General features: G+C 62.5%; 2 protein-coding genes across 2 annotated transcripts; one reads left to right on the forward strand and one right to left on the reverse strand.

Moving 5' to 3' along the window:
- Positions 1 to 3,327: 3,327 nt before the first annotated feature.
- Positions 3,328 to 22,057, forward strand: TMPRSS9 (transmembrane serine protease 9). The gene is made up of 19 exons (XM_054175457.1): positions 3,328 to 3,451; positions 4,298 to 4,425; positions 4,875 to 4,942; positions 5,492 to 5,667; positions 7,016 to 7,057; positions 7,459 to 7,572; positions 8,076 to 8,247; positions 8,972 to 9,246; positions 10,433 to 10,569; positions 11,343 to 11,655; positions 12,713 to 12,884; positions 14,027 to 14,298; positions 14,949 to 15,085; positions 15,755 to 16,115; positions 16,203 to 16,319; positions 18,326 to 18,515; positions 20,001 to 20,266; positions 21,222 to 21,358; positions 21,785 to 22,057. Exons 1-19 carry the CDS (start codon positions 3,328 to 3,330, stop codon positions 21,944 to 21,946), a joined length of 3,363 nt encoding a protein of 1,120 aa, XP_054031432.1. The 3' UTR covers positions 21,947 to 22,057.
- A 1,828-nt stretch (positions 22,058 to 23,885) lies between these two features.
- Positions 23,886 to 24,958, reverse strand: TIMM13 (translocase of inner mitochondrial membrane 13). Its single transcript, XM_054175154.1, has 3 exons — positions 24,757 to 24,958; positions 24,473 to 24,541; positions 23,886 to 24,393 (listed from the first exon to the last, which is right to left on the reverse strand). Exons 1-3 carry the CDS (start codon positions 24,892 to 24,894, stop codon positions 24,295 to 24,297), a joined length of 306 nt encoding a protein of 101 aa, XP_054031129.1. The 5' UTR covers positions 24,895 to 24,958; the 3' UTR covers positions 23,886 to 24,294.
- Positions 24,959 to 27,952: the final 2,994 nt, after the last annotated feature.

The following is a 27,952-nucleotide window of genomic DNA, read 5'->3' on the forward strand; positions in this document are numbered from 1 at the left end:
GAAAGGGCTGCTCCTGGGCTGCTCCTGGGCTGCTCCTGGGCTGCTCCTGGGCTGCCGAAGGCACAGCAGCAGTTACAAGGTCAGTAAGGAGCTGCTGCTGCAGCCCAGCGGCTCCCAGCCCCTCCGAGCCGGTGGGCAGTGGGCAGTGCCCACTCAGGGAGCCCTTGGCAGGACAGAGCTGCTCAGCCTGCTCCTGAACAAAATCAGCCTGCCATGGACTCCAACTCTGACCAACTCAACTGGCTTAGGCAGACCTTGGTGTGACAGCCTGAAGGGAATGGCTCTGTGTCTCCTTCCTGGGAGGTGGTGGAGCCACTGTCCCTAGAGGTGTCCAAAACAGGGCTGGAGGAGGCACTCAGGGCCAGGGGTTAGTTGGTTGGATGGTATTGGCTGATAGGTTGGACTGGATGAGCTCAAAGGTCTTTTCCAACCTGGCTGATTCTGTGAAGATGTGATTCTGTGTCTCCTTCCCACCTCAGGGCTCTGTGACTCCTTCTCACCTGAGGGCTCTGTGTCTCCTTCCCACCTGAGGGCTCTGTGTCTCCTTCCCACCTCAGGGCTCTGTGTCTCCTTCCCACCTGAGGGCTCTGTGTCTCCTTCCCACCTCAGGGCTCTGTGTCTCCTTCCCACCTGAGGGCTCTGTGTTTCCTTCCCACCTGAGGGCTCTGTGTTTCCTTCCCACCTCAGGGCTCTGTGTCTCCTTCCCACCTGAGGGCTCTGTGTCTCCTTCTCACCTGAGGGCTCTGTGTTTCCTTCCCACCTCAGGGCTCTGTGTCTCCTTCCCACCTGAGGGCTCTGTGTCTCCTTCCCACCTGAGGGCTCTGTGTCTCCTTCTCACCTGAGGGCTCTGTGTCTTCTTCCCACCTGAGGGCTCTGTGTCTCCTTCTCACCTGAGGGCTCTGTGTCTCCTTCTCACCTGAGGGCTCTGTGTCTCCTTCTCACCTGAGGGCTCTGTGTCTCCTTCCCACCTGAGGGCTCTGTGTCTCCTTCCCACCTGAGGGCTCTGTGTCTCCTTCTCACCTGAGGGCTCTGTGTCTCCTTCCCACCTGAGGGCTCTGTGTCTCCTTCTCACCTGAGGGCTCTGTGTCTCCTTCTCACCTGAGGGCTCTGTGTCTCCTTCTCACCTGAGGGCTCTGTGTTTCCTTCCCACCTGAGGGCTCTGTGTTTCCTTCCCACCTCAGGGCTCTGTGTCTCCTTCCCACCTCAGGGCTCTGTGTCTCCTTCTCACCTGGAGGGCTCTGTGTCTCCTTCCCACCTGAGGGCTCTGTGTCTCCTTCTCACCTGGAGGGCTCTGTGTTTCCTTCCCACCTGTGCAGCAGGACTTTCAATCCAGTAGCTGCATGCCTTTGGGGGCAGAGGACACCAGAGCCCCTTCTGGTCTTGGGGAGCTTCTTCCTTGTGCTGCCCTGACTGAAGCATGGCAGAGGGTGAGGCTGGAGAGCCCAGGCTGCTCCTTTCCTAGCAACACCAGGCTGTGGATAGCACCTAAAGGAAGGCAGCCACAGGCTGGCTTTGTGCTGCAAGAGAGCAGGCAGTAAACCAAGAGAGTGCCCTGGGCTTGGCACTTCTGACACCTCCCTGGAGGCTGGCTGTGGCCCTGAGCCACCTGGGCTGGAGGGAGGTGTCCCTGCCCACTGCAGGGGGTTGCAGCTGGATGGTCCTTAAGGTCCCTTCCACCCCAAGCCATCTGGGGGGCTGTGTCCCATCTAAGCACCTTCAGTGCATGAGAAGCATTGACCTGAGACGATCTCAGGAGGCAGAAAGGATCCCATGAAGGGGCTTGGGTTGCTGGCAGGGTGCTGGTACCACTTGCAGCCAAATCCTGGCAGCAGCAGAGCCAGGGAAGCACAGGGCAGGGGAAGCTGCTCCTGAGGACAGCAGCACTGCTGCAGCTGAACACTAACTGTGCTGCCTGGCAGGGCCCTGGGAGCTCCCTGCTCAAGCCTGCACTGAGCTGTGCCAGCCACAGGATCTGCTGGCTCTGAGGGTTTGGGTTCCTCACAGTTCTTGCAAAACCATGGACCAGCCCTGGGCTGCTTGTGGAACCTCAGCCTGGGACCTGCCTCCTAAGCAGCCAGAGAGGGAGGTTTAGTCCTGAGCCAGTTTTAATCCAGGCCACACAGCCCACGGGCACAGCAGCAGCCTTGTGCCAGGGTCTCAGCAGCCAGGTCAGAGTGGTGCAGTAGAAGCAAGCAAGGACTCTGGAGGTGTCCAACAGCAGCTGGCACTGGTACAGGCACCAGCCAGAGCCCCAAGCAGGGCCCTCTCCATCACTCTCCATCCAGACTACAGAGTTCCATACTTAAGGACGTGGCTGCACTCTGCTCCTGTTGGAAGGGGCTGCTGGGCAGGGACTGCTGCCTGGTCTCAAACCTTGAGAGAGCTGGGGCTGTTCAGCCTGGAGAAGAGAAGGCTCCAGGGAGACCTCAGAGCAGCCTTCCAGTCCCTGGAGGGCTCCAGGAGAGCTGGGGAGGGACTTGTGACGAGGGCTGGGAGTGCCAGGGTGAGAGGTGATGGCTTTGAGCTGGGAGAGGCTGGACTGAGATGAGACACTGGGAAGAAATTCCTCCCCATGAGGGTGCTGAGGCACTGGAACCGGTGTGCTGTGAGGGACTCTGCATGCTTTGGGATCCTTCTTGTCACTGTGCTTGTGGCTCTCACTACAACACTCACTGCTCTCCCATTTAAAGTTCCCATCACTGCTGCAACCCGTGTGTGTGACATTCCCCTGCCCCGGTGGCAGGCAAGGGAGGATCTGCCTCCGACTGTGACACCAAGCCCAGCCCACACCGCCCCTGGCTGGGGGCTGGGGCAGCAGGACCTCCAAACCCTGCTGCTGCAGCAAGCCTGGGGACTGCCTGCCCAGGGGCAGGGACAAGCTGCTGGGCTCCAGGGCACAGCCTGTGGGGCTGGGACACTGCTTCAGAGCTCAGCCAGGACTTGGGGCACCTAAAGCTCCTGTGCAGAGCAGGGAGATGGAGGCAGCAGGCTGCTTGGTGCTCACCTGGCCACGCTCAGTGGTGGCCTCCTAGGAAGAAGGAGAAGGGTAAGCAGGCAGGGAGGGGTCCCTGTGTTGGGGGAGGGGTCCCTGTGTTGAGGAAGGGGTTCCTGTGTTGGGGGGGGGGGGGGGGGGTCCTGTGTTGAGGGCTTGCAGCCTGGCTGTGTCAGCACCCCCTGAGTGCAGGCTGGGGCCGTTCAGGGCACGCAGCATGCAGCCAGCCCTTGCCTCCTGGTGATGCTGCACTGCATGGGGCTGGCCCAGCACATTTCATCCCACCCTTGTCCTTTCCCTCCTCTTCCTCCTGGTTACAGAGCTGCTCAGGAAGCATGGACCAGCTGAAGCCTGTGGTAGTGACCCAGAGGAGAGGCCTGAGGGGCAGCTGCTGGAAGGTGGCCGTGGCTGCTGCGGTGCTGGGCAGTGTGGCAGCTCTCTACCTGGGGATCCTGCTGGGTGGGTCTGCAGCCAGGGCTGCTCTCTCTTTGTCTGCTGCAGAGAAGCAAAGGCCTGCACAGAGCAAACGTCCTCCAGAGCCTCCTGCTGAGGGCACAACGTGGCCAGCTCTCTGCACACACAGCAGGGGCCAGGGCTGTGGCCAGGCCCTGCTGTGGATGTCTGACCTGAGAGCACTTTGCCTCCAGCCACGCAGCACAGAGGCTCTGCTGCTCCCCCACCTGCCCCTGTGACTCCCAGATTCCCTCTCCCCAAACCCTGCTGCCCCTTGCAGCCACTGCCCAGAGCCTGTGTCACTGTCCCCTGCAGAGCATGGCCACTGCCTCCTTCCCTTCCCACCTCCCTGCTGCTGCCCCTGGTGCTGCATGGCCAGATGCCAGCTCGGAGCCCAGCTGAGGTCCCAGCAGCTCAGTTCCCTGCATCACAGATCCCAGCAGCACAGATCCCTGCATCAGAGACCCCAGCAGCTCAGGTCCCACCAGCTCAGCTCTTCTGCACAGTGTCACTTTCTCAGCTGCCTTTGGTCCCCCCCAGCTTTCCCCAGGCAAGGCTGGGGCCCACCTGGGGCTGCACTGCTGGGCTGTGCCCATCTGCTCCTCCACTTCTGCCTCAGGCTGGACAGAAATGCACCACCTGCAAGTGCAGTGCAGAGCCCTCCTGCTGCATGTGTGCAGGGCCTGGGGACAGCCCCAGGGCAGGCAGGGCTGGCCACGGGCAGCCGAGCTGCTCAGACAAGGATGTGATGAGTCCCATGTCCCAAAGCAGACACTGAGGGAAGCTGGGTCCAGCCATGGCCACAAGCCTCTGTGTGGCCTCTGTGCCTCTGACACCCCTCCCCTCCTGCAGCCTGTCAGCCCTCGGGGGAGACCAGCTTTGAGCACACAGTGGAGCTCCGTGGCATCACCTTCAACAGCAGCCTGCAGCTGGAGAGCTCTGACTACTACAGGGTGCTGACCCCTGCTCTGGAGAGGCTGGTGAGTGGGGTCTGCCCAGGAGAAGGCTTGGAAAGGGCTCTGGGGAGGGTCCCCAGGGCTCGGTGTGACTCTCCTCATTCAGCAGGATCTGGATACCAAAGGCTCTCTTAAACACCAGCAGGGACCAGCTCAGGGCTGAGCTGAACTCAGAGCCCCCCCGGGGCCACGAGAGCCCTCTGCAGGGTGGGCAGCGTGTGCCCAGGGCTGCTCCTTGCAGCAGAGGGCTGGTAGGAAGGGCCAGAGAAGGGCTGTGCTGCCTCATGCCCTGAGCCAGGGTGGGCAAAGGGTTGCACAGGAGCTGCCCTCAGCTGCCTCTGCTGCCTGCAGAGACAAGAGAAGATCCTCAGCTAGCTCCAGCTCCCTGCAAGCTCCCAGGCACCACCTAGTCCTCATGCCCCTGGGCTCTTCTGCCCATGATGAAGCCTGTGAGCATCCTTCCTTCTTTGCAGTTCCTGTCTAGTGTCCAGGACTCCCAGCTGGACTGGAGCTGCACAGGCTGCACCATCCTGGGCTACAGGTGAGTGTGGGCAGCTCTCCTCACCCTGCAGGCTCAGGCCACTCTGAGGAGCTTCACCAAGAAGGTGACCTCAGTCCTGTGTTCCAAAGCAGGGCAAAGAGAAGCTGCTTTGGGTCAAGGCTGGGTTTCCTCCTGGGCTGGCACCGGATCCTCTCTTTTGGGTTCAGAGAGGCAGAGGGAAATGGCTTTGTTCAACCAAAGCTGAGCCTGGGGCCAAAGCCAAACGTGCAGACAACATCTTCAGCCCAGGGCACAGCTCCAGAGCAGGCCTGAAATGAGCAAGGATCAGTTCTGTTTGCCCTGAGTTCCTTGTTCCCCAGAGCCTGTCCCTCCTGCAGCCCGTGGAGCTCCTCAGCCCCTTGCCTTGGGTTAGAGCAGGCAGAAGCTCTTCCACCCCTCCCCAGAGGAGTGAAAGGAAAGCCCTGGGAACCGGCAGGGGGTTGGGCTGGGTGATCTCTGGAGGTCCCTTCCAGCCCCTAACACTCTGTGATCCTCCTGTGAGGACACCCCAGCCCTCCCAGCCCTCAGCCCCCGGCTGTGTCCCAGCAGGAACGGCAACTCCAGCGTCCTCGTCCGCTTCCGCCTGCGCTTCAGCCCCCAGCACTCCCAGCCCCTCAGCTCCACCCTGGAGGAGGAAGCTCTCAGGCACGGGCTGGCAGCTGCCTTGCACGACCAGGGGCTCTCCCTGGCTGCCTATGGGACCATATCCTCAGCTTCTCTGACAGGTGAGGTCCTCCTGCCACTGCTGGGCCACCAGTGCCCTGTGCCCTGTGCTTGGGTCCTGCTGGCACCGCAGCAAATCCCAGCCTGGCTCTCAGGCAGCCAAGTGCCACAGGGCTCCAGGTCTGGGTGCCCAGGCCAGGCTTCCTGCCCAGCAGCAATGTGAGCAGCAGAGGTGCTGCCAGGCACCCAAAGCTAAGCAGCAGCAGATGCTCTGCCTGGCTGCCAAGGAGCCTGGCCAGACCCTGGAGGCTGCTCAGGAGACCCTGGGGGGGAGCCCTCAGGTCCCTGTCCAGCACTGTCTGGCTGCTCTCTGCCTTGCAAGAGCAGCTCTGGGGGCCTGCAGCAGCCCAAAGCATAAAGGGAAGCTGCTCTGGGTGCTTCTTGCAGCGCCTGGAAGCTGCCTGAGGGCGGAGAGCTGAAGCTTCAGGAGCTGAATGGCTGGGCTGTCAGCTCCTGCAGGGGCACAGCAGCCCTGAGGCAGCCCCCGCAGCTGTGGCAGCAAATCCTGCTCGGGTGGATGCCTCTCATAGCTGAACTGCTCTCTGAAGCCACCTTGGCTAGGAATTCTTTCTACCAGGGGCTGGAGTTTCATGTGACCAAGAGACTCCAGGCCCAGCACCTGGACAACATGAAAGTGTGGGTTCCTCTGCAGCTCCTTCTGCCCTCCCTGTCATGAAGAGCAGGGTCCTGGAGGCTGCACAGACACTCCTTGGCTTTAGGCAACAGCCCTGCAGAGCTTCAGCCTTGGAGCCTGCTCCTGGGAGGCAGCCAAGGCTCTGGGGCATCACTCCCTGCTCCTGGGACCACCCCAAAAGCCCGGGGAGCTGCTCCTGGGCTGCACACTGGGGTCATGGTGGAGCAAACTGAGGAAGGGCACTGGGCCAGGGACAGCAGCTGGCAGGCAGGGGGACAGCAGCTGGCAGGCAGGAGGACAGCAAGGTGGAGATTGGTCTCTTCTCCCTAGGATCAGGTGATGGAAGGAGGAGAAATGGCCTCCAGTTGCCCCAGGAGAGGAGCAGGTTGGCCACCAAAAGGAACTTCTTCATGAAAGGTTCTGAAAGCCTGGCACAGGCTGCCCAGGGAGGTGGCAGAATCCACATCCCTGCAGGTGTACCAAAGCTGCAGAGATGTGGTGCTGAGGGCCATGGCTCAGCCCCAGCCTTGGTGGCTACAGAATGCTTGGAGTGGATGAGCTCAGAGCTCTTTTCCAACCCAAATGATTCCATGGGTTTTGAAGCCAAGCCTCTGCCAGCCCTGGCCCAGGAGCAGCCCAGTCCAGAGGAGCTCTCAGCTCCTGTGCCCACAGCTGGGATGCCCTCACTGATCCCAGCTCCTTCCCATCTCTCACAGGTAGCAGTGAGGCTTCTTCCCAAGGATCTGAACTGAAGTCAGGTAAGAGCCAGGCAGCAGCAGAGCCACCTGCCCCAGCCCCCTGCCCTGCAGCCCCATTCCCAGCCCTGCCCTGCAGCCTCACTCCCTGCTCTGCCCTGCAGCCCCATTCCCAGCCCTGCCCTGCAGCCTCACTCCCTGCTCTGCCCTGCAGCCCCATTCCCAGCCCTGCCCTGCAGCCCCACTCCCAGCCCTGCCCTGCAGCCCCATTCCCAGCCCTGCCCTGCAGCCCCATTCCCAGCCCTGCCCTGCAGCCCCATTCCCAGCCCTGCCCCACAGGCTCTGGCCATGCCAGGGAGCAGGGTGAGGAGGACACTGCAGTGGCTGGCCCCGGGGGGGCTGCTGGAGGGGCTGCTGGGGGGGCTGCAGAGGGCAGTGGGTGGCTGAAGCCCTGCTGCCCCCAGGGAGCTGCCCTGCAGGGATGTTCAGCTGCCAGGACAGCCAATGTGTGGCCAAGGCCAACCCCGAGTGCGACGGGCAGCAGGACTGCGCCGACGGCTCCGACGAGCAGGGCTGTGGTGAGTGCCAGCAGGGCTCCTGGGCACGGGGCACCACCCTCTGCTGCTGGCCTTGGCAGCTGTACCACCCCTGGGCTTCTGGGTGACGAAGAGAGCCAAGGGCACGGCACAGCTTGGCAGGCCAGGAGCGGCTGAGGGGAGCTGGCAATGCCTCGGTCCCGCCAGCGGCTGCAGGGGGCCGTGGCAAGGCCACGTTCCCGCAGGGCTGGCACGCTGGGCAAGCGCCACCAGCTGCTGGGAGCAGAGCAGGGGCCAGGGGCTGAGCTTGTGGAGCCAGCCGAGGTAGTTCTCTCTGGAGGCTCTTGCTCTGGAAGAGGTTCAGGGCGGATGCCGTGACGGGGCAGCGGCTCGCAGCAGAGCACGTTCACCCCCTCCCCGTGGCACCCCCGGCGATGCCCTGCAGCCTGGGCAGGTGCCGGCAGCACGCAGGAAGCCGAAGCGGCCCCGCAGAGCGCCGCGCCGGGGCGCGGGGGGCTGCTGCTGAGCTGCCTGCCGCCTTGCAGAGTGCGGGAGCCGCCCGGCCATGCAGGCTGCCAGCAGGATCGTGGGCGGCTCCGAGGCGTCCCGGGGGGAGTTCCCGTGGCAGGTCAGCCTGCGGGAGAACAACGAGCACTACTGCGGGGCTGCCATCCTCACACGCAAGTGGCTGGTGTCTGCTGCCCACTGCTTCACTGAGTAAGCTCTGCCCACCCCAGACAGCTCTGCCTACCTCAGCCAGCCACCCCCCACCCCCCCAGTAAGCTCTGCCCACCCCAGCAAGCTCTACCCACCCCAGTAAGCTTTACCCACCCGTGTAAGTTCTACCCACTCTACCCACCCCAGCCATCTCTACCCACCCCATGCCATCTCTACCCACTCCATGCCACCTCTACCCACCCCACACCACCTCTACCCACCCCAGCCAGCTCTACTCACCCCAGCCAGCTCTACTCACCCCAGCCATCTCTACCCACCCCAGCCAGCTCTATCCACCCCAGCTTGCCCCCTCCTCCCTTCCCTCCCCCCGCTGCCACAAGCTGCTGCAGCTCCCAGCTGCTGCCTGCTCTCCAGCCCCTGCCAGCTTCAGCCGTGGGCAGCTGCCGGCCCGGCAAGGGCGGCAGGAGGCAGGGGGCGGCAGCAGGGGGCTGCCGCGGGCAGGAGGCAGGGGGCGGCAGCAGAGGGCTGCCGCGGGCAGGAGGCAGGGGGCGGCAGCAGGGGGCTGCCGCGGGCAGGGGGCAGGGGGCGGCAGCAGGGGGCTGCCGCGGGCAGGAGGCAGGGGGCGGCAGCAGAGGGCTGCCGCGGGCAGGGGGCAGGGGGCGGCAGCAGGGGGCTGCCGCGGGCAGGGGGCAGGGGGCGGCAGCAGGGGGCTGCCGCGGGCAGGGGGCGGCAGGCTCAGGCCGCCCCTCTCTCTGCCGGCCAGGTTCCAGGAGCCGGGCATGTGGGCAGCCCACACGGGCAGCACGTGGCTGCGGGGCTGGGAGCGGGGGGCGGTGCAGCTGGGCATCGCCAGGATCATCCCACACCCCTCCTACGACCCCGACACCGCCGACTACGACGTGGCCGTGCTGGAGCTGAAGAGGCCTCTCCCCTTCACCAAGTACATCCAACCCGTCTGCCTGCCAGCGCACGGCCACCACTTCCCCACCAGCAAGAAGTGCCTCATCTCGGGCTGGGGGTACCTCAAGGAGGATTTCTGTAAGCAGGGCAGAGGGGGCACAGCGGGGAGGGGGAGCTGCAGGAGGCACCGGGGGAGGGGGCACAGCGGGGAGGGGGGGCTGCAGGAGGCACCGGGGGAGGGGGCACAGCGGGGAGGGGGGGCTGCAGGAGGCACCGGGGGAGGGGGCACAGCGGGGAGGGGGAGCTGCAGGAGGCACCGGGGGAGGGGGCACAGCGGGGAGGGGGAGCTGCAGGAGGCACCGGGGGAGGGAGCTCAGGCAGGGCTCAGCTCCTGGGCATTGAATCAGAGAACCATTAAGGTTGGAAAAGCCCTCTGAGGTCATCCAGTCCAACACCAGCCCAACCCCACCGTGGGCACCGCACCGTGGCCCCAGGTGCCACGGCCACAGGGGTCTGGAACACCTCCAGGGACAATCCCTGACCATCCTCATCTCCAAGCTAACCCTCCCCTGGGGCAGCCTGAGGCTATTTCCTGTTGTCCTGTTGTTAGTTACTTGGGAGAAGAGGCCAGCAGCAGCCTCCTCTCAGGCAGCTGCAGAGAGCAGAGGTCTCCCTCAGCCTCCTCCACACTAACCACCCCCAGCTCCCTCAGCCTCTCCTCATAACATGCTGACCAGACCCTTCCCCAGCTTTGTTGCCCTTCTCTGGACCTGCTGCAGCCTCTCAGTGTCCTTCTTGGAGTGAAGGCACAAAACTGAACCCAGGATCTGTGCTGTGCCCTCTCCAGTGCCCAGTCCAGGGGCACCATCCCTGCCCTGCTCCTGCTGCCCACACCACTGCTGCCCCAGGCCAGGCTGCTGCTGCCCTTCTTGCCCACTGCTGGCTCATCTTCAGCTGCTGTCACCCAGCACCCCCAGGGCCTCTGCTGAGCAGTTTCCAGCCACATTGCCCCCAGCCTGGAGCCTTCCTGGGGTTGTTGTGACCCAAGGGCAGGGTCCAGCCCTTGGCCTTGTTGATCCTAATCCCATTGGCCTTGGCCCACTGGCCCAACCTATCCAGGTCCCTCTGCACAGCCTCCTGCCCTCCAGCAGATCAACACTGCCACTTAACTCTGTGCCTGAGGCTGCCTCCCTCCCCTCACAGCCCCAGCCCTGAGTCCTGGGCAGCACCACTGGTGCCTGGGCACCAGCTGCTTTTAACTGCCTTCACCTCAAGCCCCTGGGCTCATCCAGGAGGCAGGTGCTGACCTCTCTTCCTCTGGCAGTGGTCAAACCTGAGTACCTGCAGAAAGCCACCGTGGAGCTGCTGGACCAGGAGCTGTGCTCCAGCCTCTACAGCCATGCCCTCACCGACAGGATGATGTGTGCTGGCTACCTGGAGGGCAAAGTGGACTCCTGCCAGGTGAGCTGTGCCCAGGGCAGCCAGCACCCCTCCCCTCATCAGCCTTTGCCCTCTCAGGGTGCAACAAGCAGCAGTCCAAGAAGCAGGATCTGACCCCATGGTCGTGGTTTCCCCACAAGGGTTGAGGCCATGCCTTGGGCCCAAGCAGAGATGAGGGACTGCAGGAGACCATCATGAGGCTGTGTCCTGCAGTGCTCAGAGCTAGGAGCCCTTTTAGCCACTTCACTTCCTGAGCTGTGATCAGGGCTGCTGCCACCAATGTACCTGGCAGGTCCTCAGATCAAAATCCAGATGGCAAAGGACAAGAGCAGGAAGGAAAACAGAGCCAGCTTTTGGGGCACAGCTGGATGTGTGCCCTGGGCAGCCTTGAGCCAGCCTGGCACCACAAGGGGGCAGCTGGAGAACAGCCTGAGCTTCACAGGGGAGAGGAGAAGTGCGATGGGAGAGGGCTGGGATGGGAGAGGGCTGCTGGGAGCAGAGGGCTCTGGTTTCCAGGGCTGTCCCTGGGGCTTGGGCAGGACTCTTCACACCCACAGCCACCATCTGAGCCCAGCTGCCCTTCTCTAGTGGCAGCAGCTCAGATTAATGCCCCAAACACAGCACAGGCACCGGAGAGGGGGCCAAGGGTGGCTGCTCCACTCTAGGCTGGGCAGATCAGCAGGGCTGAGGGACACATGGGCACAGCCACCCAGCCTGGCAGAGGTATGCTGAGGGTGCCCAGGGAGAGCTTGGAGCAAGCCCAGGGCCAACTCACCAGCTGGTTTCTCTTGCAGGGCGACTCTGGAGGGCCCTTGGTGTGCCAGGAGGCATCTGGGAAGTTTTTCCTGGCTGGCATCGTGAGCTGGGGCATCGGCTGCGCCGAGGCCAGGCGGCCTGGGGTCTACACCCGTGTCACCGAGCTCAGAGACTGGATCCTGGAGACCATCTCTGCCCTGCCCCCCTCCCTGAACCACACTGTGCCCCTGACAGACCCCAGCACCAACACCAAGGTTGGCAGTGCCCAGCAGCTCAACTCCACCACAGCAGCCCCCAGCTCCTTGGCAGCCCCAGCTGCCAGCAAGCCAGGGGCAGCGGCAGGACCACAAGGTATGGAACACACGGGGTGGGGGCACCTTGGCAGGCAGAGTGGCTGGCACAGGGCAGGTGCCAGGGTCAGTCTCCTGCTGAGCTGAAATCACCTTCAGAAGGGCACATGCAGGACTGTGGGGACCCTGGGCCATGGCACTAGGGACAGGATCAGATCTGGTGGCCCTGGCCCAGCCCAAAGCAGCCTGGCAAAGGCTCTCAGGAGCTGCCCAGGTGAGCTCCATGGGCTCCTGTGCCCATGCAGCTGGGTGTCATTGTCTGCTCCAGCAGGCCCAGGGCAGGCTGCCAAGGCACAGCAGCAGCTGGCACTGTTTAACCTGCTGGCCACTCACTGCTCTTTGCCACCCTGGGATCTCCCAGCAGCTCACAGCTGATGGCTGCAGGCTCAGAGCAGTCAAACACCTCCCGGAGGGGAAGGAGGACAGAGGTCTGCAGGACCTCAGAGCTACCAGCAGGCAGGGAGGCATCCAGCAGGCAGGGAGGCATCCAGCAGGCAGGGAAGCATCCAGCAGGCAGGGAGGCATCCAGCAGGCAGGGAAGCATCCAGCAGGCAGGAAGGCATCCAGCAGGCAGGGAGGCATCCAGCATGCAGGGAGGCATCCAGGGAGACACTCAGCATGCAGGGAGGCATCCAGCAGGCAGGGAAACATCCAGCAGGCAGGGAGCAGCTCTGCAGGATGTGTGTCTCCCTCTAGGATTAATTTTTATCTGGAATGCCAGGGCAAAGAGGCACAGAGCTGCTGGGGACACAGGGTAAGGGACTTGCCAAGAGCAAGGCACAGGACAGCAGGCAGTGGGAGAGGCTCCCGGGCAGGGGGAGAGCCTCATAGGCAGGGGGAGAGCCTCATAGGCAGGGGGAGAGGCTCCCGGGCAGGGGGAGAGCCTCCCGGACAGCTGCCATCAGGCACCACCACGTTCAGCAGGGAGGGCTTGGACAGCTGCTCGGACTTCAGCCCTGGGCTGTGCCGGCTGAGGCTCAGCGGTCAGGGGGAGCAGAGCTCTCTCCTCACCTGCGCTCTGCCCGCAGCGCTCAGGCTCTGCTTTGCCTTCTGCTCAGGGTGCGGAGCACGCCCTGGGTTCTCCAAGCCCAGCAAGATCGTGGGGGGAGCAGAGGCGGCCAGGGGAGAGATCCCGTGGCAGGTCAGCCTGCAGGAGGACTCCAGGCACTTCTGCGGAGCCGTCGTCGTTGGGGAGCGCTGGCTGCTGTCCGCAGCTCACTGCTTCAACGAGTGAGTGCCGAGCGCCTGCCCCGCGGCGCTGCCGCCGCACGGCGCCCACCGCGGCTCCGCTCCCGGCCCGGTGCTCTCTGCCCTGACCTGCTTTTGGCTCTGTGCTGCACTTCACCCCTGCCTACCTTGCATTGTCCTTGCTGCTCTGGTGCCCAGCTCTTTAATCATTGTTTGGGTGAGAAGAGCTCTCTGAGGTCGTCCAGTCCAACACCAACCCAACCCCACCATGGGCACCAGACCATGGCCCCAGGTGCCCTGGCCACAGGGTTCTGGAACAGCATCAGGCACAGGGACTCCATCACCTCCCTGGGCAGCCTGTGCCAGCCCCTGACCACTCTGGCAGCAAAGAAATTGTTCCTCTCCTTCCATCACCTGATCCTAGGGAGCAGAGCCCAACCCCCACCTCACTGCAGCCTCTTCTCAGGAGCTGCAGAGAGCAAGGAGGTCTCCCTCAGCCTCCTCTTCTCCACACTAACCACCCCCAGCTCCCTCAGCTGCTCTTCCCCAGCCCTCTTCTCCAGACCCTTCCCCAGCTTGGTTGCTCTTCTCTGGACCTGCTGCAGCCTCTCAATGTCCTTCTTGGAGTGAGGGCACAAAACTGAACCCAGGATCTGTGCTGTGCCCTCAGCAGTGCCCAGTCCAGGGGCACCATCCCTGCCCTGCTCCTGCTGCCCACACCACTGCTGCCCCAGGCCAGGCTGCTGCTGCCCTTCTTGCCCCCCTGGGCACTGCTGGCTCCTCTCCAGCTGCTGTCCCCCAGCACTCCCAGGGCCTTTTCTGCTGGGCAGTTTGCAGCCACTCTGCCCCCAGCCTGGAGCCTTCCTGGGGTTGTTGTGACCCAAGGGCAGGGTCCAGCCCTTGGCTTTGCTGAGCCTCATCCCTCTGACCTCAGCCATGGATCCAGCCTGGCCAGATCCCTCTGGAGAGCCTCCTGCCCTGCACCAGATCAACATCCCACCCAATTCAGTGTCACCTGCACAGTTCTTTGGGCCTGGCTTAGCAGGGCTGCTCTGCTGTGTTCTGGGCTCTGCCCTGGTAAGGAAGCTTCCAAAGGGGGATCCCTGGAAGCTGTCTGCAGTGTCAGTGCCACACTCCATGCTGGGCACTCCTGTGTGACCCTGCTGAGGGCTGTTTTCTCACAGGACAAGGCCAGAGGAGCTGGAAGCCCACATGGGAACAACATCCCTGAATGGAACAGATGAGCAGAGAGTGAAAGTCAATATCACAAGAGTGCTGCTGCACCCCCTCTACAACCCCATGGTGCTGGACTTCGATGTGGCTCTGCTGGAGCTGGCCAGGCCTCTTGCCTTCAGCAAACACATTCAGCCCATCTGCCTCCCAGCTGCTGGCCAGGAGTTCCCTGTGGGCAAGAAGTGCATCATCTCTGGCTGGGGTGACCTCCACGAGGGCAATGGTGAGCACTGCCCCATGGGCAGCTGAGCTGCCCTGCAGCAGGGACAGGCTCAGCAGCAAAGCCTGAGCCACTGTGGCCCAGAGAGCCTGGGGAGAGGAGACAGCCACAGGGGCAGGCAGGACTGACAGACACAGGAATCACAGAATGGGTTGGAAGGGACCTTAAAGCTCATCCAGCTCCAACCCCCTGCCATGGGCAGGGACACCTCCCACCAGCCCAGGTGCCTCAAGGCTGCATCCAGCCTGGCCTTGAACACCTCCAGGCAGGAGGCAGCCACAGCCTCCCTGGGCAGCCTGTGCCAGGCTCTCCCCACCCTCACTCTCAACAATCTCTTCCTCATCTCCAGTCTCACTCTCCCCTCTCCCAGCTCAAAGCCATTGTCCCTCATCCTGGCACTCCCAGACCTTGTCACAAGTCCCTCCCCAGCTCTCCTGGAGCCCTTCAGGTACTGGAAGGCTGCTCTGAGTTCTCCCTGAACAGCCCCAACTCTCCCAGTCTGTCCTCATAGCAGAAGTTCTCCAGCCCCCTGACCATCTTCGTGGTCTCCTCTGGACCCTCACCCAGCAGCTCCTGGGTGGGTTTAGAGCCTGTCTTGGGCCAGCCCCAAAGCTCTCAGTTCCCACTTTGCCACCTCCATGGTTTCCATGCAGGCACCAACTCAGAGACCCTGCAGAAAGCCTCTGTGGCCATCATAGAGCAGGAGACCTGCGACTTCCTCTACAACTTCTCCCTCACCGACAGGATGCTCTGTGCTGGCTTCCTGGAGGGCAAGGTGGACTCCTGCCAGGTGAGAGCCTGGCACCTGCCTGCTCTGTGCCTTGCTCCAGACAGCTGGGATAACACACACACAGCTGGGATAACTCACACCCAGCCTCAGCACTCCCTGCAGGAGTGCTTTGGGAGCTGCTGGGGCCAGGCTGAGCTCCACCTGTACCTCAGCTCAGAAATCTCAGCCCAGCTGAGCCTTGGAGCTTTGAAGCTGCCTCAAGCTGAGCATGTCCTGAGCCAGTGTCCCACTGCTGGCTGTGGCCAGGCTGGAGCCCTGGGTGGGAAGGTCTCCTCCCGAGGCAGTGGCAGCTGGTGGGGGCTGTCCTTCACCTGTGGGAAGGTGCTGCCAGGAGCCATTAACTCCACCACCCCTACCCCTTGCACTTGTGCAGGAGCCCAGCCCCAGCCTCTGCACACTCAGCTCCTGCACACCCCCTGCATGGCAGGGGACAGCCCCAGGCTACAGAAAGCAGAGTCTGGGTCTAGCTGAGTCCTCCCAGCGTGGCTCCATGTCTGAGGTCTCCCTGGAGCCCTCTCCAGACTGAACAGCCCCAGCTCTCCCAGCCTGCCCCACGGCAGAGGTTCTTCAACCCTCTGCTCATCTTCATGGCTTCCTCTGGACCCTCTCCAGCAGCTCCATGTCCTGGGGGAGTGATGCTGAGCAGCCACTGCCTTGCTTCTTCCTCAGGGAGACTCAGGTGGGCCCCTGGCCTGCGAGATGAGTCCAGGAGAGTTCTACCTGGCCGGCATCGTGAGCTGGGGCATCGGCTGTGCCCAGCCCCTGCAGCCCGGGGTGTACTCCAGGATCACCAAGCTCAGGGACTGGATCCTGGATACCATCTCACAGCTGCCCAGGCCTGGCACAGGTACCACAGGCACCCCTCCCAGCCCAGCCATCAGTGGAGCTCCTGCTGCAGCCCTCCCCAGCCAGCAGCACAGCACAGCAGCTGCAAGTCCGACCAGAACCACCCTGGAGGTGACCACAGCCAGGAACCAAAGCTCCACAGCTCTGACGCCCACCCAGCCTGCCAGGCCCACCCAAGCCCCAGGTAAAGCTGATGGCAGCTCGGCTGGCACCTTGGGAGGAGACCTCCAGCCCTGGCACAGAGGGTACTGAGCAGGTTGTTGCCTTCCAGTGGTGCCCTGTACCAGCCTCACCTTCAGGTGCTCCAGCAAGGTCTGCATCGGCAAACAGAACCCTGAGTGCGACGGAGTCCTGGACTGCAGCAACGGCCTGGATGAGCTCAGCTGTGGTGAGTGCTGCCCTGCGGCCTGGCACTGCTGCCCTGCGGCCTGGCACTGCTGCCCTATGGCCTGGCACTGCTGCCCTGCAGCCTGGCACTGCTGCCCTGCAGCCTGGCACTGCTGCCCTGCGGCCTGGCACTGCTGCCCTGCGGCCTGGCACTGCTGCCCTGCAGCCTGGCATTGCTGCCCTATGGCCTGGCACTGCTGCCCTGTGGCCTGGCACTGCTGCCCTGCAGCCTGGCACTGCTGCCCTGCGGCCTGGCACTGCTGCCCTGCGGCCTGGCACTGCTGCCTTGCAGCCTGGCAATGCTGCCCTATGGCCTGGCACTGCTGCCCTGCGGCCTGGCACTGCTGCCCTATGGCCTGGCATTGCTGCCCTGCAGCCTGGCACTGCTGCCCTGCAGCCTGGCACTGCTGCCCTGCGGCCTGGCACTGCTGCCCTGCAGCCTGGCACTGCTGCCCTGTGGCCTGGCACTGCTGCCCTGCAGCCTGGCATTGCTGCCCTATGGCCTGGCACTGCTGCCCTGCGGCCTGGCACTGCTGCCCTGCAGCCTGGCACTGCTGCCCTGCAGCCTGGCATTGCTGCCCTGCGGCCTGGCATTGCTGCCCTGCAGCCTGGCATTGCTGCCCTGCGGCCTGGCACTGCTGCCCTGCGGCCTGGCACTGCTGCCCTGCAGCCTGGCATTGCTGCCCTGCAGCCTGGCACTGCTGCCCTGCGGCCTGGCACTGCTGCCCTGCGGCCTGGCACTGCTGCCCTGCGGCCTGGCATTGCTGCCCTGCGGCCTGGCATTGCTGCCCTGCAGCCTGGCACTGCTGCCCTGCGGCCTGGCACTGCTGCCCTGCGGCCTGGCATTGCTGCCCTATGGCCTGGCACTGCTGCCCTGCGGCCTGGCACTGCTGCCCTGCAGCCTGGCATTGCTGCCCTATGGCCTGGCACTGCTGCCCTGCGGCCTGGCACTGCTGCCCTGTGGCCTGGCATTGCTGCCCTGTGGCCTGGCACTGCTGCCCTGCGGCCTGGCATTGCTGCCCTGTGGCCTGGCACTGCTGCCCTGCGGCCTGGCATTGCTGCCCTGTGGCCTGGCACTGCTGCCCTGCAGCCTGGCATTGCTGCCCAGCCTTCTCCACCACCCAGTCTCCTCAGGGCAACCCAAGGACTTCACATGGGCTGTGCTGGGCACCATGTAGTACAATGAGGGGCCTGGGCCAGGCCCTGGCACCCCAGGTGCCCCTTGGTCTACCAGAGCCTGGACCAAGACCAAGCTGGGTGAGCAGGCTCCAAGCCTTCTGCCAGCAAACCCTGGTCCCTTCTCCTTTGCTGCCAACACCAACCCCAGTGCCCAGCACAGAGGCCACCTGGGCAGCCTGGCACATCTCAGAATGGTTTGGGCTGGAAGGGACCTGCAAGGTCAATCCAGTTCCAACCCCCAAGCTGCCACCCCCAAGGCAGCTCCTTGCTGTGGGACAGCTCAGCCCCCCCAAGCTGGGCACCCCCTGCCCATATGCCAACTGCCTCCAGCACAGCTTGACTCCAGCTCTGGGGTTCAAGTGGTTATTTATTGAACTCCCACCCAGCCCTTTTTGGGGTTTGTTTTTGCTATGAATTCCTCATTTTGGGGAGCCAGGGAGGGCTTCAGCAGCTCAGCACAGGAGTGGAGCTGCTCAGATCCCTCCCTTGGCCGGGGGGGAGGGAACAACCGCTTGGCTTTGGCTCAAAGGTTCAACATTCACCCAAAATCTTTGTCTAGAGGGAAAAGGAGGGGGGAGAGCCTTTTGTAAACGCTGAGCCAGCAGCACTTGAGAGCCACAGAGTTTACCTGCAGTCGGTTTGGGCTGGTGGGACAGGCACCAAGCCGTGCCCTGACTGCCAGGCTGTGCCAGGCTGTGCCAGGCTGTGCCAGGCTGAGGGGAATTCGTCCCCTGCCCCGGGCTCCCCGGCAGGCTGCCAGGGGAGCCGGGCAGGTGTCTCTTTCACCGATGGTTGCTTAAGGCCACGGTGCCTCTCCTCCCGCCCCAGACTGCGGCTCCAGCCCCGCGCTGGGCTCCAGCCCTGCCCTGGGCTCCAGCAGGATCGTGGGCGGCAGCAGCGCGGCGCAGGGCGAGTGGCCCTGGCAGGTCAGCCTCTGGCTGCGGCGCAAGGAGCACAAGTGTGGAGCTGTCCTCATCGCCGACCGCTGGCTGCTGTCCGCAGCTCACTGCTTTGACATGTAAGTGAGAGGGGCTGCCGGCTGCCGGCCCCCTCCTGCAGCCCCCTGCTCTGACATGTAAGTGAGAGGGGCTGCCGGCTGCCGGCCCCCTCCTGCAGCCCCCTGCTCTGACATGTAAGTGAGAGGGGCTCCCGGCCCCCTCCTGCAGCCCCCTGCTCTGACATGTAAGTGAGAGGGGCTGCCGGCTGCCGGCCCCCTCCTGCAGCCCCCTGCTCTGACATGTAAGTGAGAGGGGCTCCCGGCCCCCTCCTGCAGCCCCCTGCTCTGACATGTAAGTGAGAGGGGCTGCCGGCTCCTGGCCCCCTCCTGCAGCCCCCTGCTCTGACATGTAAGTGAGAGGGGCTGTCAGCTCCCGGCCCCCTCCTGCAGCCCCCTGCTCTGACATGTAAGTGAGAGGGGCTGCCGGCTCCTGGCCCCCTCCTGCAGCCCCCTGCTCTGACATGTAAGTGAGAGGGGCTGCCAGCTCCCAGCCCCCTCCTGCAGCCCACTGCTCTGACATGTAAGTGAGAGGGGCTGCCGGCTGCCGGCCCCCTCCTGCAGCCCCCTGCTCTGACATGTAAGTGAGAGGGGCTCCCGGCCCCCTCCTGCAGCCCCCTGCCCTCACCCTGCCTCACAGCACCGTGCTGGGTGCTGTGCCCTGCTGCAAGCCTGTGAGGGTCACAGGAACGCAGACCCCTTCCAGCTGCAAAGATCATGGAGTTCAAACAGTAGTGTGGGGATCCTGCCCCTCTGCTCTGCTCAGACCCCACCTGCAGTGCTGTGTCCAGCTCTGGGGCCCCTGACACAAGGACCTGGGGCTGGTGGAGAGGGTCCAGAGGAGGCCATGAAGGTGATCAGAGGGATGGAGAACCTCTGCTATGGGGACAGGATGGGAAAGCTGAGGATGTTCAGCCTGGAGCAGAGAAGGCTCCAGGGAGACCTTCGAGCAGCCTTCCAGTACCTGAAGAGACTCCAGGGGAGCTGGGGAGGGACTTTGGACAAGGGCTGGGAGTGACCGGAAGAGGGACAATGGTTTGAAAGTGGAGCAGGACAGAGTTAGGTTGGACATCAGAGGGAAGTTCTGCACAGTGAGGGTAGGGAGACACTGGCACAGGCTGCCCAGGGAGGTGGCTGAGGCTTCATCCCTGGAGACCTTCAGGATCAGCCTGGCTGTGTCCCTGTGCAGCCTGCTCTGGCTGGAGCTGTCCCTGCTGCCTGCAGGGGGTTGGACAAGAAGCCTTTTGAGGCTCCCTTCCCACACAATGCAATCCGTGGTCCTCTACCAAGTCTGGCAGAGTCCCTGTCGCTCAGCCCCACACCTCTGCATCTGCCAGGCTCCCTCTGGGCGAGAGTGCAGAGCAGAGAGGGGAGCAAGGCCTGGCTCTGCCCACAGCGAGGTGCAGAGGGGGCTCCTGGCCTCTCAGGGCTTGGCCACAGCACCAGGGGAGGAGCAGCCCTGCTGGTGTGGCCACGCTGCTAACAGCCAGCTCTGCTGTCTCTCTGCAGCTACAGTGACCCCAAACTGTGGGTGGCCTTTCTAGGAACGGCGCTGCTGAGCGGCACCGAGGGCACCGCGCGGAAGGTCTTCCGCATCTACAAACACCCCTTCTACAACGTCTACAGCCTGGACTACGACGTGGCCCTGCTGGAGCTCAGCAGCCCTCTGCCCTTCAGCAGCACCATCAGACCCATCTGCCTGCCAGACACCTCCCACGTCTTCCATGAGGGAGCCAGGTGCTTCATCACAGGCTGGGGCTCCACCAAGGAAGGAGGTACTGGCTGGGAGGGCTCCCCCACACCCACCCCGGCCAAGCTAGGGCACACCTCCCCTGCAGGTCACAGCATCACAGAGCACAGGAGGGCAGGGCTTGGAAGGGACCTCTGGAGGTCTTCCAGTCCAACCCCCTGCCAGGGCAGGGCCATAGAACCCAGCACAGGGCACACAGGAACACATCCAGCTGGGGCTGCAAAGGCTCCAGAGAAGGAGACTCCACAACCTCTCTGGGCAGCCTGCCCCAGGGCTCTGGGAGCCTCACAGTGCACAAGTTCCTCATGCTGAGGTGGAACCTCCTGTGCTGCAGTTTCCATCCACTGCCCCTTGGCCTGTCCCAGGGTGCAACTAAGCAGAGCCTGGCCCTGTCCCCTCCCTCCTGACCCCCAGCCCTCAGCTATTGATAGACATTGCTCAGATCCCCTCTGTGTCTTCTCCTCTCCAGACTGAGCAGCCCCAGGGCTCTCAGCCTCTCCTCCCCATGCAGTGCTGCAGTCCCTTCCTCATCCTTGTAGCCTCCTTTGGACTCTCTCCAGCAGATCTCTGTCCCTCCTGAACTGGGGAGCCCAGAACTGGGCACAGTTCTGCACTGCCCCAGGCACTCCCTGTGCCAGACCCTGCAGGGGACACCAACTGGGCAGGGTCTGGTGCCACCACCACCTCCCCCCCAGCTGCCATGCACTGTGCTCCTCCACTTGGCTACACCTCTGCCCTCCTGCAGCCTTCCCAAGCTTTCTGCCCCCACCCCCGTGGCAGCTGCTCCAGCTGTGCTCCTGCAGCACAAGGACCACCCTGACCCCATCCCCACCTGGGCAGCTGCACACCGGAGGAACCTTCCTGCACTCGCTCTGCTGCTGGTTGACCTTCCCAGGGCAGGCACAGGAGGCCACAGAGCCCCCTTCAGATGCTGCTGCCCCCTGCTCTGCACCCAGCTGACAGTGGCATTGCCTCCCCAGGCCTCATGTCGAAGCATCTGCAGAAGGCAGCCGTGGATGTGATTGGAGACCAGGCCTGCAAGAAGTTCTACCCAGTGCAGATCAGCAGCAGGATGCTGTGTGCTGGCTTCCCACAGGGCACCGTGGACAGCTGCTCAGTGAGTGCCAGAGCAGCAGACAGGGACACAGCAGCCTCCTGCCCAGCCCCCAGGCTGTGTTCTGCCCTGCCCCCCCAGCTCAGCTCTCTGCCCACCCTAGCCTGGCACTGGCTGTGGCCAGGTGTCCATCCTGGGTCTGCTTGCCCACACCCAGTGCCAGGCCAGGGAACCTCCCAGAGAAGCAGGCCAAGAGGCCAGAGGACACAAGGAACCTGCTCCATGGCCCTTTGTGCCTCCCAACAGGCTCCTCTGTGCCCCAGGACCCCAGGCTCAGCTGTGCATGCAGCGAGCACTGCTCCAGCTTGGAACAAGCTCTGAGGGGTGGGGAACAGGGCAGCAATGCTGCTGTGCCCCAGGCATCAGCACCACCCCACAGCTGGGCAGGCTGGGCTGATGAAGGACCCTCTGCTCTCCTTCTCTCTGCAGGGTGATGCAGGAGGGCCCCTGGCGTGCAGAGAACCCTCAGGGAAGTGGTTTCTAGCAGGAATCACAAGCTGGGGCTATGGCTGTGCCAGGCCATACTTCCCTGGTGTCTACACCAAAGTCACAGCTGTCCAGGGCTGGATTGCACAGAACCTCAAGCTCTGAAGCTGCATTTCACCACTCAGGGACAGCAACGAAGGAGAGGAGCAACTGCCAGGGGCTGCACTCAGCCCTCAGCTGCTGCACCTCCATGGCTGGGTGCTGCAAAGGGCTGAGGATGGCCTGCAGCTGCAGCTGACAGTGTTGTGTGGCACTGCAGCTGTGACACCAGGACACTTGGTAACTGCTTTGCATAGAAAGGTACAACCCTAGCCCTGTTCTACAAATAAATGAGGCCTGTCCTGACCCCCTGGCCGAGCATCCTGCACACCAAACCCTGCCCTGGCCGCTGCAGGGGTGCCCAGGACAGCTGCCACAGCTGCATGTGGTGTGGCTGACCCTGCTCTAGGAGTGGGCACCCCAAAGCCAAGCCAAGGGACAAGTGACCTTTTCCCCAGCCCAGAGATGTCACAGAACCATGGAGCTGGTGAGGCTGGATGAGGCCTTTGGAGCTCACCAACTGCCTGCCTTGAGCTCACCACCCAACACTGCTACCAAGCCACTGCCACTGAACCACATCCCAGCACCATCCTGCAAACCCCTCCAGGGATGGTGACTGCACCAGCTCCCTGGGCAGCCTCTTCCAGTGCCTGAGAACCCTTCTGGGCAGATCTTTTTCCCAATATCCAACCCCTGGCACAACCTGAAGCTCTTTCCTCTTGTCCTGGCACTTGTTCCATGTGAGCCTCTGCAGAAGCCTCTGACCTCACTGCCCTGATGGAGCTGTAAGGGGGTAGGGACAAGGTACTGCTGGGGAGATTCCCATGGGACTGCAGAGGAAAATGTTTCCTCATGAGCTCAGATGGGCACTTCCCAAGGGAAGTGGAGGATTCCCTACCCTGGGCAGCTTAAGCCTCAGCTTGGCAGGGTGCAGGGCCAGGACCTTGCAGCTGCACTGACACCTGGAAAGGTTGCACCAGATGAGCCCTGGGGTCCCTTCCAACCTGAGCCATTCTGTGATTCTGTATTTCCCAGCCAGAGCTATGAGACCTGGCCTCCAGGCATGGCTCAGCTCAGGATGGACTCAGGCTGATGGTTGGAACACTTGTGGGACACTCCCATCAATGGGACAGGACTGCTGCCCAGCCAGGGTCACAGAACTCAAGAGCCATCAAAGCCCCACAGCAAACATGGCTGCAAGTGCTCTGAGCTGGCTGGGAAGCTCCAGGTCAGCTTCAATCAGTCCAGTGACCTCCTGCTAGCCTGTGTGGGGACACTTCAGCCCTTCATAGAAGCCACCAGTTGGGAGACAAAGTGGAACCAGGAGTCACCATCATTGGAGGTGTTTAGGAGGAGACTTGATAGGGTGCTTGGTTGCATGGTTTAGTTGATTAGGTGGTGTTGGATGATAGGTTGGGTGTGATGATCCTGAAGGTGTCTTCCAACCTGGTTTATTCTATTCTATTCTCCCACATCCCTTTGAATGTCCTAGCAGGTAAGGATTCCTCATCCTTTTGGTCTGTCTGCCCCAGCCAACAGTGAAATACTTCACAACACACAAAGAAGAGCTCCCAAAGAAGGGATTTCCACAGTGCCCCTGCAGGGCCATGGGCACTGCTCCTCCCCAGCACTCTGCTCTCCCAGCTGCTGCACACTGCCCAGCACAGACCCTCCCCACAGCTCAGAACAACACAGAGCTCAGCCCCCAAGCAGACCCAGGGGTGCTGCACCCTCAAAGAGAGGACACTTTGAAGGCAGCCCCCAGGTCAAGCCAGAGGTTCCAGAGGATCACAGCCACACCACAGCTTTTATTCTAGAAACCAACCAAAGTGCTTCCCAGCCCATTCCATGCCCTGCTGTCCTTGCACTCCTGAGGCTGTGCTGCAAACCTCCTGAGCACAGCCCTGCACCCCACGTGCTGCTAGAGCTAAGCCACAGCAGATGAGGCCAGAAGTGAGCCCCAGGTGCAGCTGTGCAGGGAAGCAAGAGCCAGGGGTGGCTTGTGGCAGCGTCTGCACTGATGAGCAGGGCCTGGGTAACTACCTGCTGGCTGGCTCCGTGCTGGCTTCCTGGGCAAGGGGCTTGCTGCTGTCTTGGCCTCCCCCTTTTCCACAGAAGGCTCCTTGCAGCCCTTCCAGCAGGCATTTCTCAGCTGCTACATCCCTTGGCCGGTCTGGACCGCTGGGAAGAGCCTGAGGTAAAGCAAGCAGCTGGCGGCGGCTCTCGAGGCTGGAAAATTCACTCGCTCCTGGGGCTGGTGCCAATAAAAGCCAAGGGATGCAAAAGGTTCAGCGAGGGTTTATTGCTCTGCCACGGCCGGGGCTGGAAGGCGCCAGGACTTCAGCCCCAACCCCCCCGGACTGGCCGCTCGTCCCTTCCCGGCATGGTCCCTCCCGGCCCGGGAGCCGGGGCCGTCACATGTTGGCTCTCTCCCGCTGCAGCCGAGAGTTGTAGGCTCGGGACACGGTGTTCCAGGAGTCCATGTACCGGTCCATGCACATCGCGATGCACTTCTGCGGGACGCACAGCCCTCAGCGGCCGCCCCGGGGGGGACGGCGGCCGCCCCCCGGCTGCCCCCCCGGCCGCGCTCACCTGCTCCGAGTTGTCCAGGGCCCCGCCGGGCTTCCCGATGCACTTCCGAAAGCATTTGTCGGTCATGCGCTGCGGAGAGACCCGTGAGCGCGGCCGCGGCGCTCGGCCGAGCCGGGCAGGACCGAGCCGAGCCGGGCAGGACCGACCGCTGCCCCGCGGAGGGGGAACGAGCGCGGCCGGGCTCCCCCGCGCTGCGGCACCGGTCCCGCTGCCCCGCACCGAGCGGCACCGGCAGCCGCACAGGGACGCGCGGACCCGGGCACCCCCCGCCCGCCCCTCCTGACCTGCAGCAGCTCCTGAGCGTTGGCCACGGCGATCTGCACCTTCACCTGCTCCATAATGAGCCCCGGGTCCAGCTTGCCGCCCCCGCCGCCCCCGGAGCCGAAGTCGGAACCGAAGTCTGAGCCGAAGCCGCTCTCCATGCCGCAAAGTCACCGCGGGCGGCGGCCGCACGCTGCCGGGAAATGGCGGCGCCGGGACTACAGCTCCCAGCGTGCACCGCGGCGCCGGGACTGCGACTCCCAGCGTGCCCCGCGGCTGCAGGGCTGGCGGGGCCGAGCGGAGCGGCTTCGTGATGGGATGCAGAGGGCAGGGAAGGGACCCTCCGAGGGCATCTTGTCCAACCCCCTGCAGGCAGCTCCAGCCAGAGCAGGCTGCACAGGGACACAGCCAGGCTGAGCCTGAATGTCTCCAGGGATGGAGCCTCACCACCTTCCTGGGCAGCCTGTTCCAGCGTCTCCTCACCCTCACTGTGCAGAACTTCCTCCTGATGTCCAACCGAACTCTGCCCTGCTTCAGTTTCAAGCCTCGAGCCTCCTTTTCTCCAGAGCAGGGTTAAACTGCATCTTAGGGAGAAGCTCTTCAGTGTCAGGGTGGTGAGACAGGGAGGCTGTGGATGCCTCCTCCCTGGGGGTGTTCAAGGCCGGGCTGGATGAGGTCTTGAGCAACTAAGTCAAGAGGTGTCCCTGCCCATGGCTGGGGGTTGGAGCAGATGAGTTCTGAAGGTGCCCTCCAACTTGAGCCATTCTAGGATGCTGTGATTCCATGACCATTCCCAAGACCCACGGGTTTTGACAGAGAAGTGACTAAGGAAAGGTCCTGCTGCAGGATCAGGTCAGGTTCCTGTGTTTTCATCACAGAATCATGGAATTGCCTGGTTGGAAAAGATCAACGAGTCCAACAATAACCCCAAGAGGAGGCTGCAGGGAGGTGGGGGTTGGGCTCTGCTCCCTAGGATCAGGTGATAGAAGGAGAGGAAGTGGCCTGGACTCTGTATCTTCCACCTGCTTTCCACTCATTCGGTTCCAAGCGCCCGCACCCAGCAGAGTAGCCTCTGCCATGTGCAGTAGCTTTGTATGCAGTTAAGCAGCCGCCAGCGGCCCGTCGCGTCGCCCCCTGGTGGAGCAGCGGCGGAATTGCACCCTGCGTTATATTAGCCGACATTGATTCTGTAACTATTCCGATTGGGTCCAAACTATAAATGCTAAACCACCTATGGGATGTATTTCACAATCGTGCACCAGAATGTGTATATAAATTAGCGATCCATCGGTTATTAATAATTAAGACCATTACTATAAGTCATATTTCATGTTCATAAATGAATAACCTCTTCTGCACACCTCTGTGTGAGCCGAGGAACTGAGCACCACAGCAGAGCTAAACCCACAGCTGCTCTCGTCTTCAGAGCATTGGAACTGCATCATCCTGTCCATGGGTCTGGCCACTTGGAAAAGAAACCATCCCTACACCCCCAGATGGATCACCAGCTGCTGCTGCTGCTGTGGTGGCTGCCTGTGGAGCAGAGACTCAGCACAGGCTGCTGACAAGTGCCTGGATGTTGAGCCAGGATGAACACAGCAGCACCTCACCCATTCCCTGGTGCCTCAGAACCATCAGTGCTGTGCTCGGGACCTGCTCCTGTTCTCTCTGCCAGGATCCAGTGGGCTACATGGAGACAGTTCCCTAAGTGCAGGGGCTGTAGAGCACAGGGAGTGAAGGAGAGGGCCAGTCACCTGCTCCAGCAGCTCCTGCTCTTCCCTCTGCTGGCAGCGGTGCTGCTGGTGAGAGGGGAAAGCAGCACCAGGAGCACTGCTCCTGCAGCAGCCCAAGAGGTAATTGTGCTACTCTGGTCTGCTGAGACCTCCCCTGGAGTAGTGTCCAACTCTGGGGCCTCCAACATAAGGACATGGAACTGCTGGAGAGGGTTGAGAGGCCACCAAGATGATCAAAGGGCTGGAGAACCTCTGCTGTGGGGACAGGCTGGGAGAGTTGGGGCTGTTCAGCCTGGACCAGAGAAGGCTCCAGGAAGACCTCATTTGCATTTCAATATCTGCAGGGAAACTCAGGCAGGCTGGGGAGGGACTGTTCAGAAGGACCTGTGGGGACAGGATACCATTGTTTGAAAGTGGAGCAGGGCAGGGTTCTGCAGTAAGGCTGGGGAGACACTGGAACAGGCTGCCCAGGGAGGTGGTTGAGGCTCCATCCCTGGAGCCATTCAGGCTCAGCCTGGCTGTCTCCCTGTGCAGCCTGCTCTGGCTGGAGCTGTCCCTGCTGCCTGCAGGGGGTTGGACAGTATCACAGTATCACTAAGGTTGGAAGAGACCTCAAAGATCATCGAGTCCAACCTGTCACCACAGACCTCATGACAGGATGCCCTTTGAGGCTCCCTTCCAGCCAGAAGCAATCTAGGAGAGCATCCATCTGCTTCTGGAGCACACCACCTTTTCCCTCAGCCCTGAGAGGAGCGCAGGTGGCTCAGTGCCCCCTGACTCCCTGGGCACAGGCAGGTCCTTTGTGGGCTGAGACTCTCCAGCAGCTCCTGGGGGCTTGGCTCTGGGCACCACAGAAGGCAGGGAGAGGTAAATTGCAAAACATTTATTCGAGTGTGTTGTACAAAAAGTTTCCAGTCATAAAATGTATATTACAAATCATTGAAAAAGACAAAGACATTTGGCATGCATATTCTAGAAAGAAAAGGAAAGCCCACTGTGAAATGCTAAAGTCCAGAGCGTCACCTCCTGCCCACAACTTCCCCCTCTACGCTTCTGGTGTTGGCTTCCTCACCCCAATTCACCACCTTTGCCCACCTTTACTCTCAAAAGACTTGGAACCTTCTCCCAAACCTCCTCTGTGGCAGCTGCCCAGACAGAGGTGGTCAGTGTGGGCCTGGCCAAGGGTGCCCAGCTGGAAGGTGGCTAAGAGAAGCCAACCACAATTCAAATCAGAAGGGCCTGAAGAGCGAGCTCAGCTCTGATGCTGTGCCCAGATGGGAAGCATTTTGCCTTCCCCTTGTTTGAAAGAGCTTCTTGCTTGCCCTTGGGAGCGTGGGGATGGTGGGGGCAGGGCTGGAGCACAGGGTTAACAGCTAACTCACCACCACCACCACCAAATCCTCACTTGGTTAAAACCTAACTAAGGTGGGGGGGGGGGGGAACACCAAAACCCAAACCCAATTTGGAAGTTCATTAAAGACCTTTT

The sequence above is a fragment of the Dryobates pubescens genome, chromosome 31 (genome assembly GCF_014839835.1).
Source record: "Dryobates pubescens isolate bDryPub1 chromosome 31, bDryPub1.pri, whole genome shotgun sequence".
Classification (NCBI taxonomy): Eukaryota; Metazoa; Chordata; class Aves; order Piciformes; family Picidae; genus Dryobates; species Dryobates pubescens.

What these genes read in the sequence shown, in the direction of transcription:
- TMPRSS9 (XM_054175457.1), top strand. Translation starts at nt 3,328, where the DNA reads ATGGACCAGCTGAAGCCTGTGGTAGTGACCCAGAGGAGAGGCCTGAGG. An exon ending in ATCCTCAGCTTCTCTGACAG is followed by an intron (nt 5,668 to 7,015) that starts GTGAGGTCCTCC and finishes CATCTCTCACAG; the next exon opens with GTAGCAGTGAGGCTTCTTCC. An exon ending in CCTGGATGAGCTCAGCTGTG is followed by an intron (nt 16,320 to 18,325) that starts GTGAGTGCTGCC and finishes CTCCCGCCCCAG; the next exon opens with ACTGCGGCTCCAGCCCCGCG.
- TIMM13 (XM_054175154.1), bottom strand. Translation starts at nt 24,894, where the DNA reads ATGGAGAGCGGCTTCGGCTCAGACTTCGGTTCCGACTTCGGCTCCGGG. An exon ending in ACGCTCAGGAGCTGCTGCAG is followed by an intron (nt 24,542 to 24,756) that starts GTCAGGAGGGGC and finishes GTCTCTCCGCAG; the next exon opens with CGCATGACCGACAAATGCTT. An exon ending in CCCTGGACAACTCGGAGCAG is followed by an intron (nt 24,394 to 24,472) that starts GTGAGCGCGGCC and finishes TGCGTCCCGCAG; the next exon opens with AAGTGCATCGCGATGTGCAT.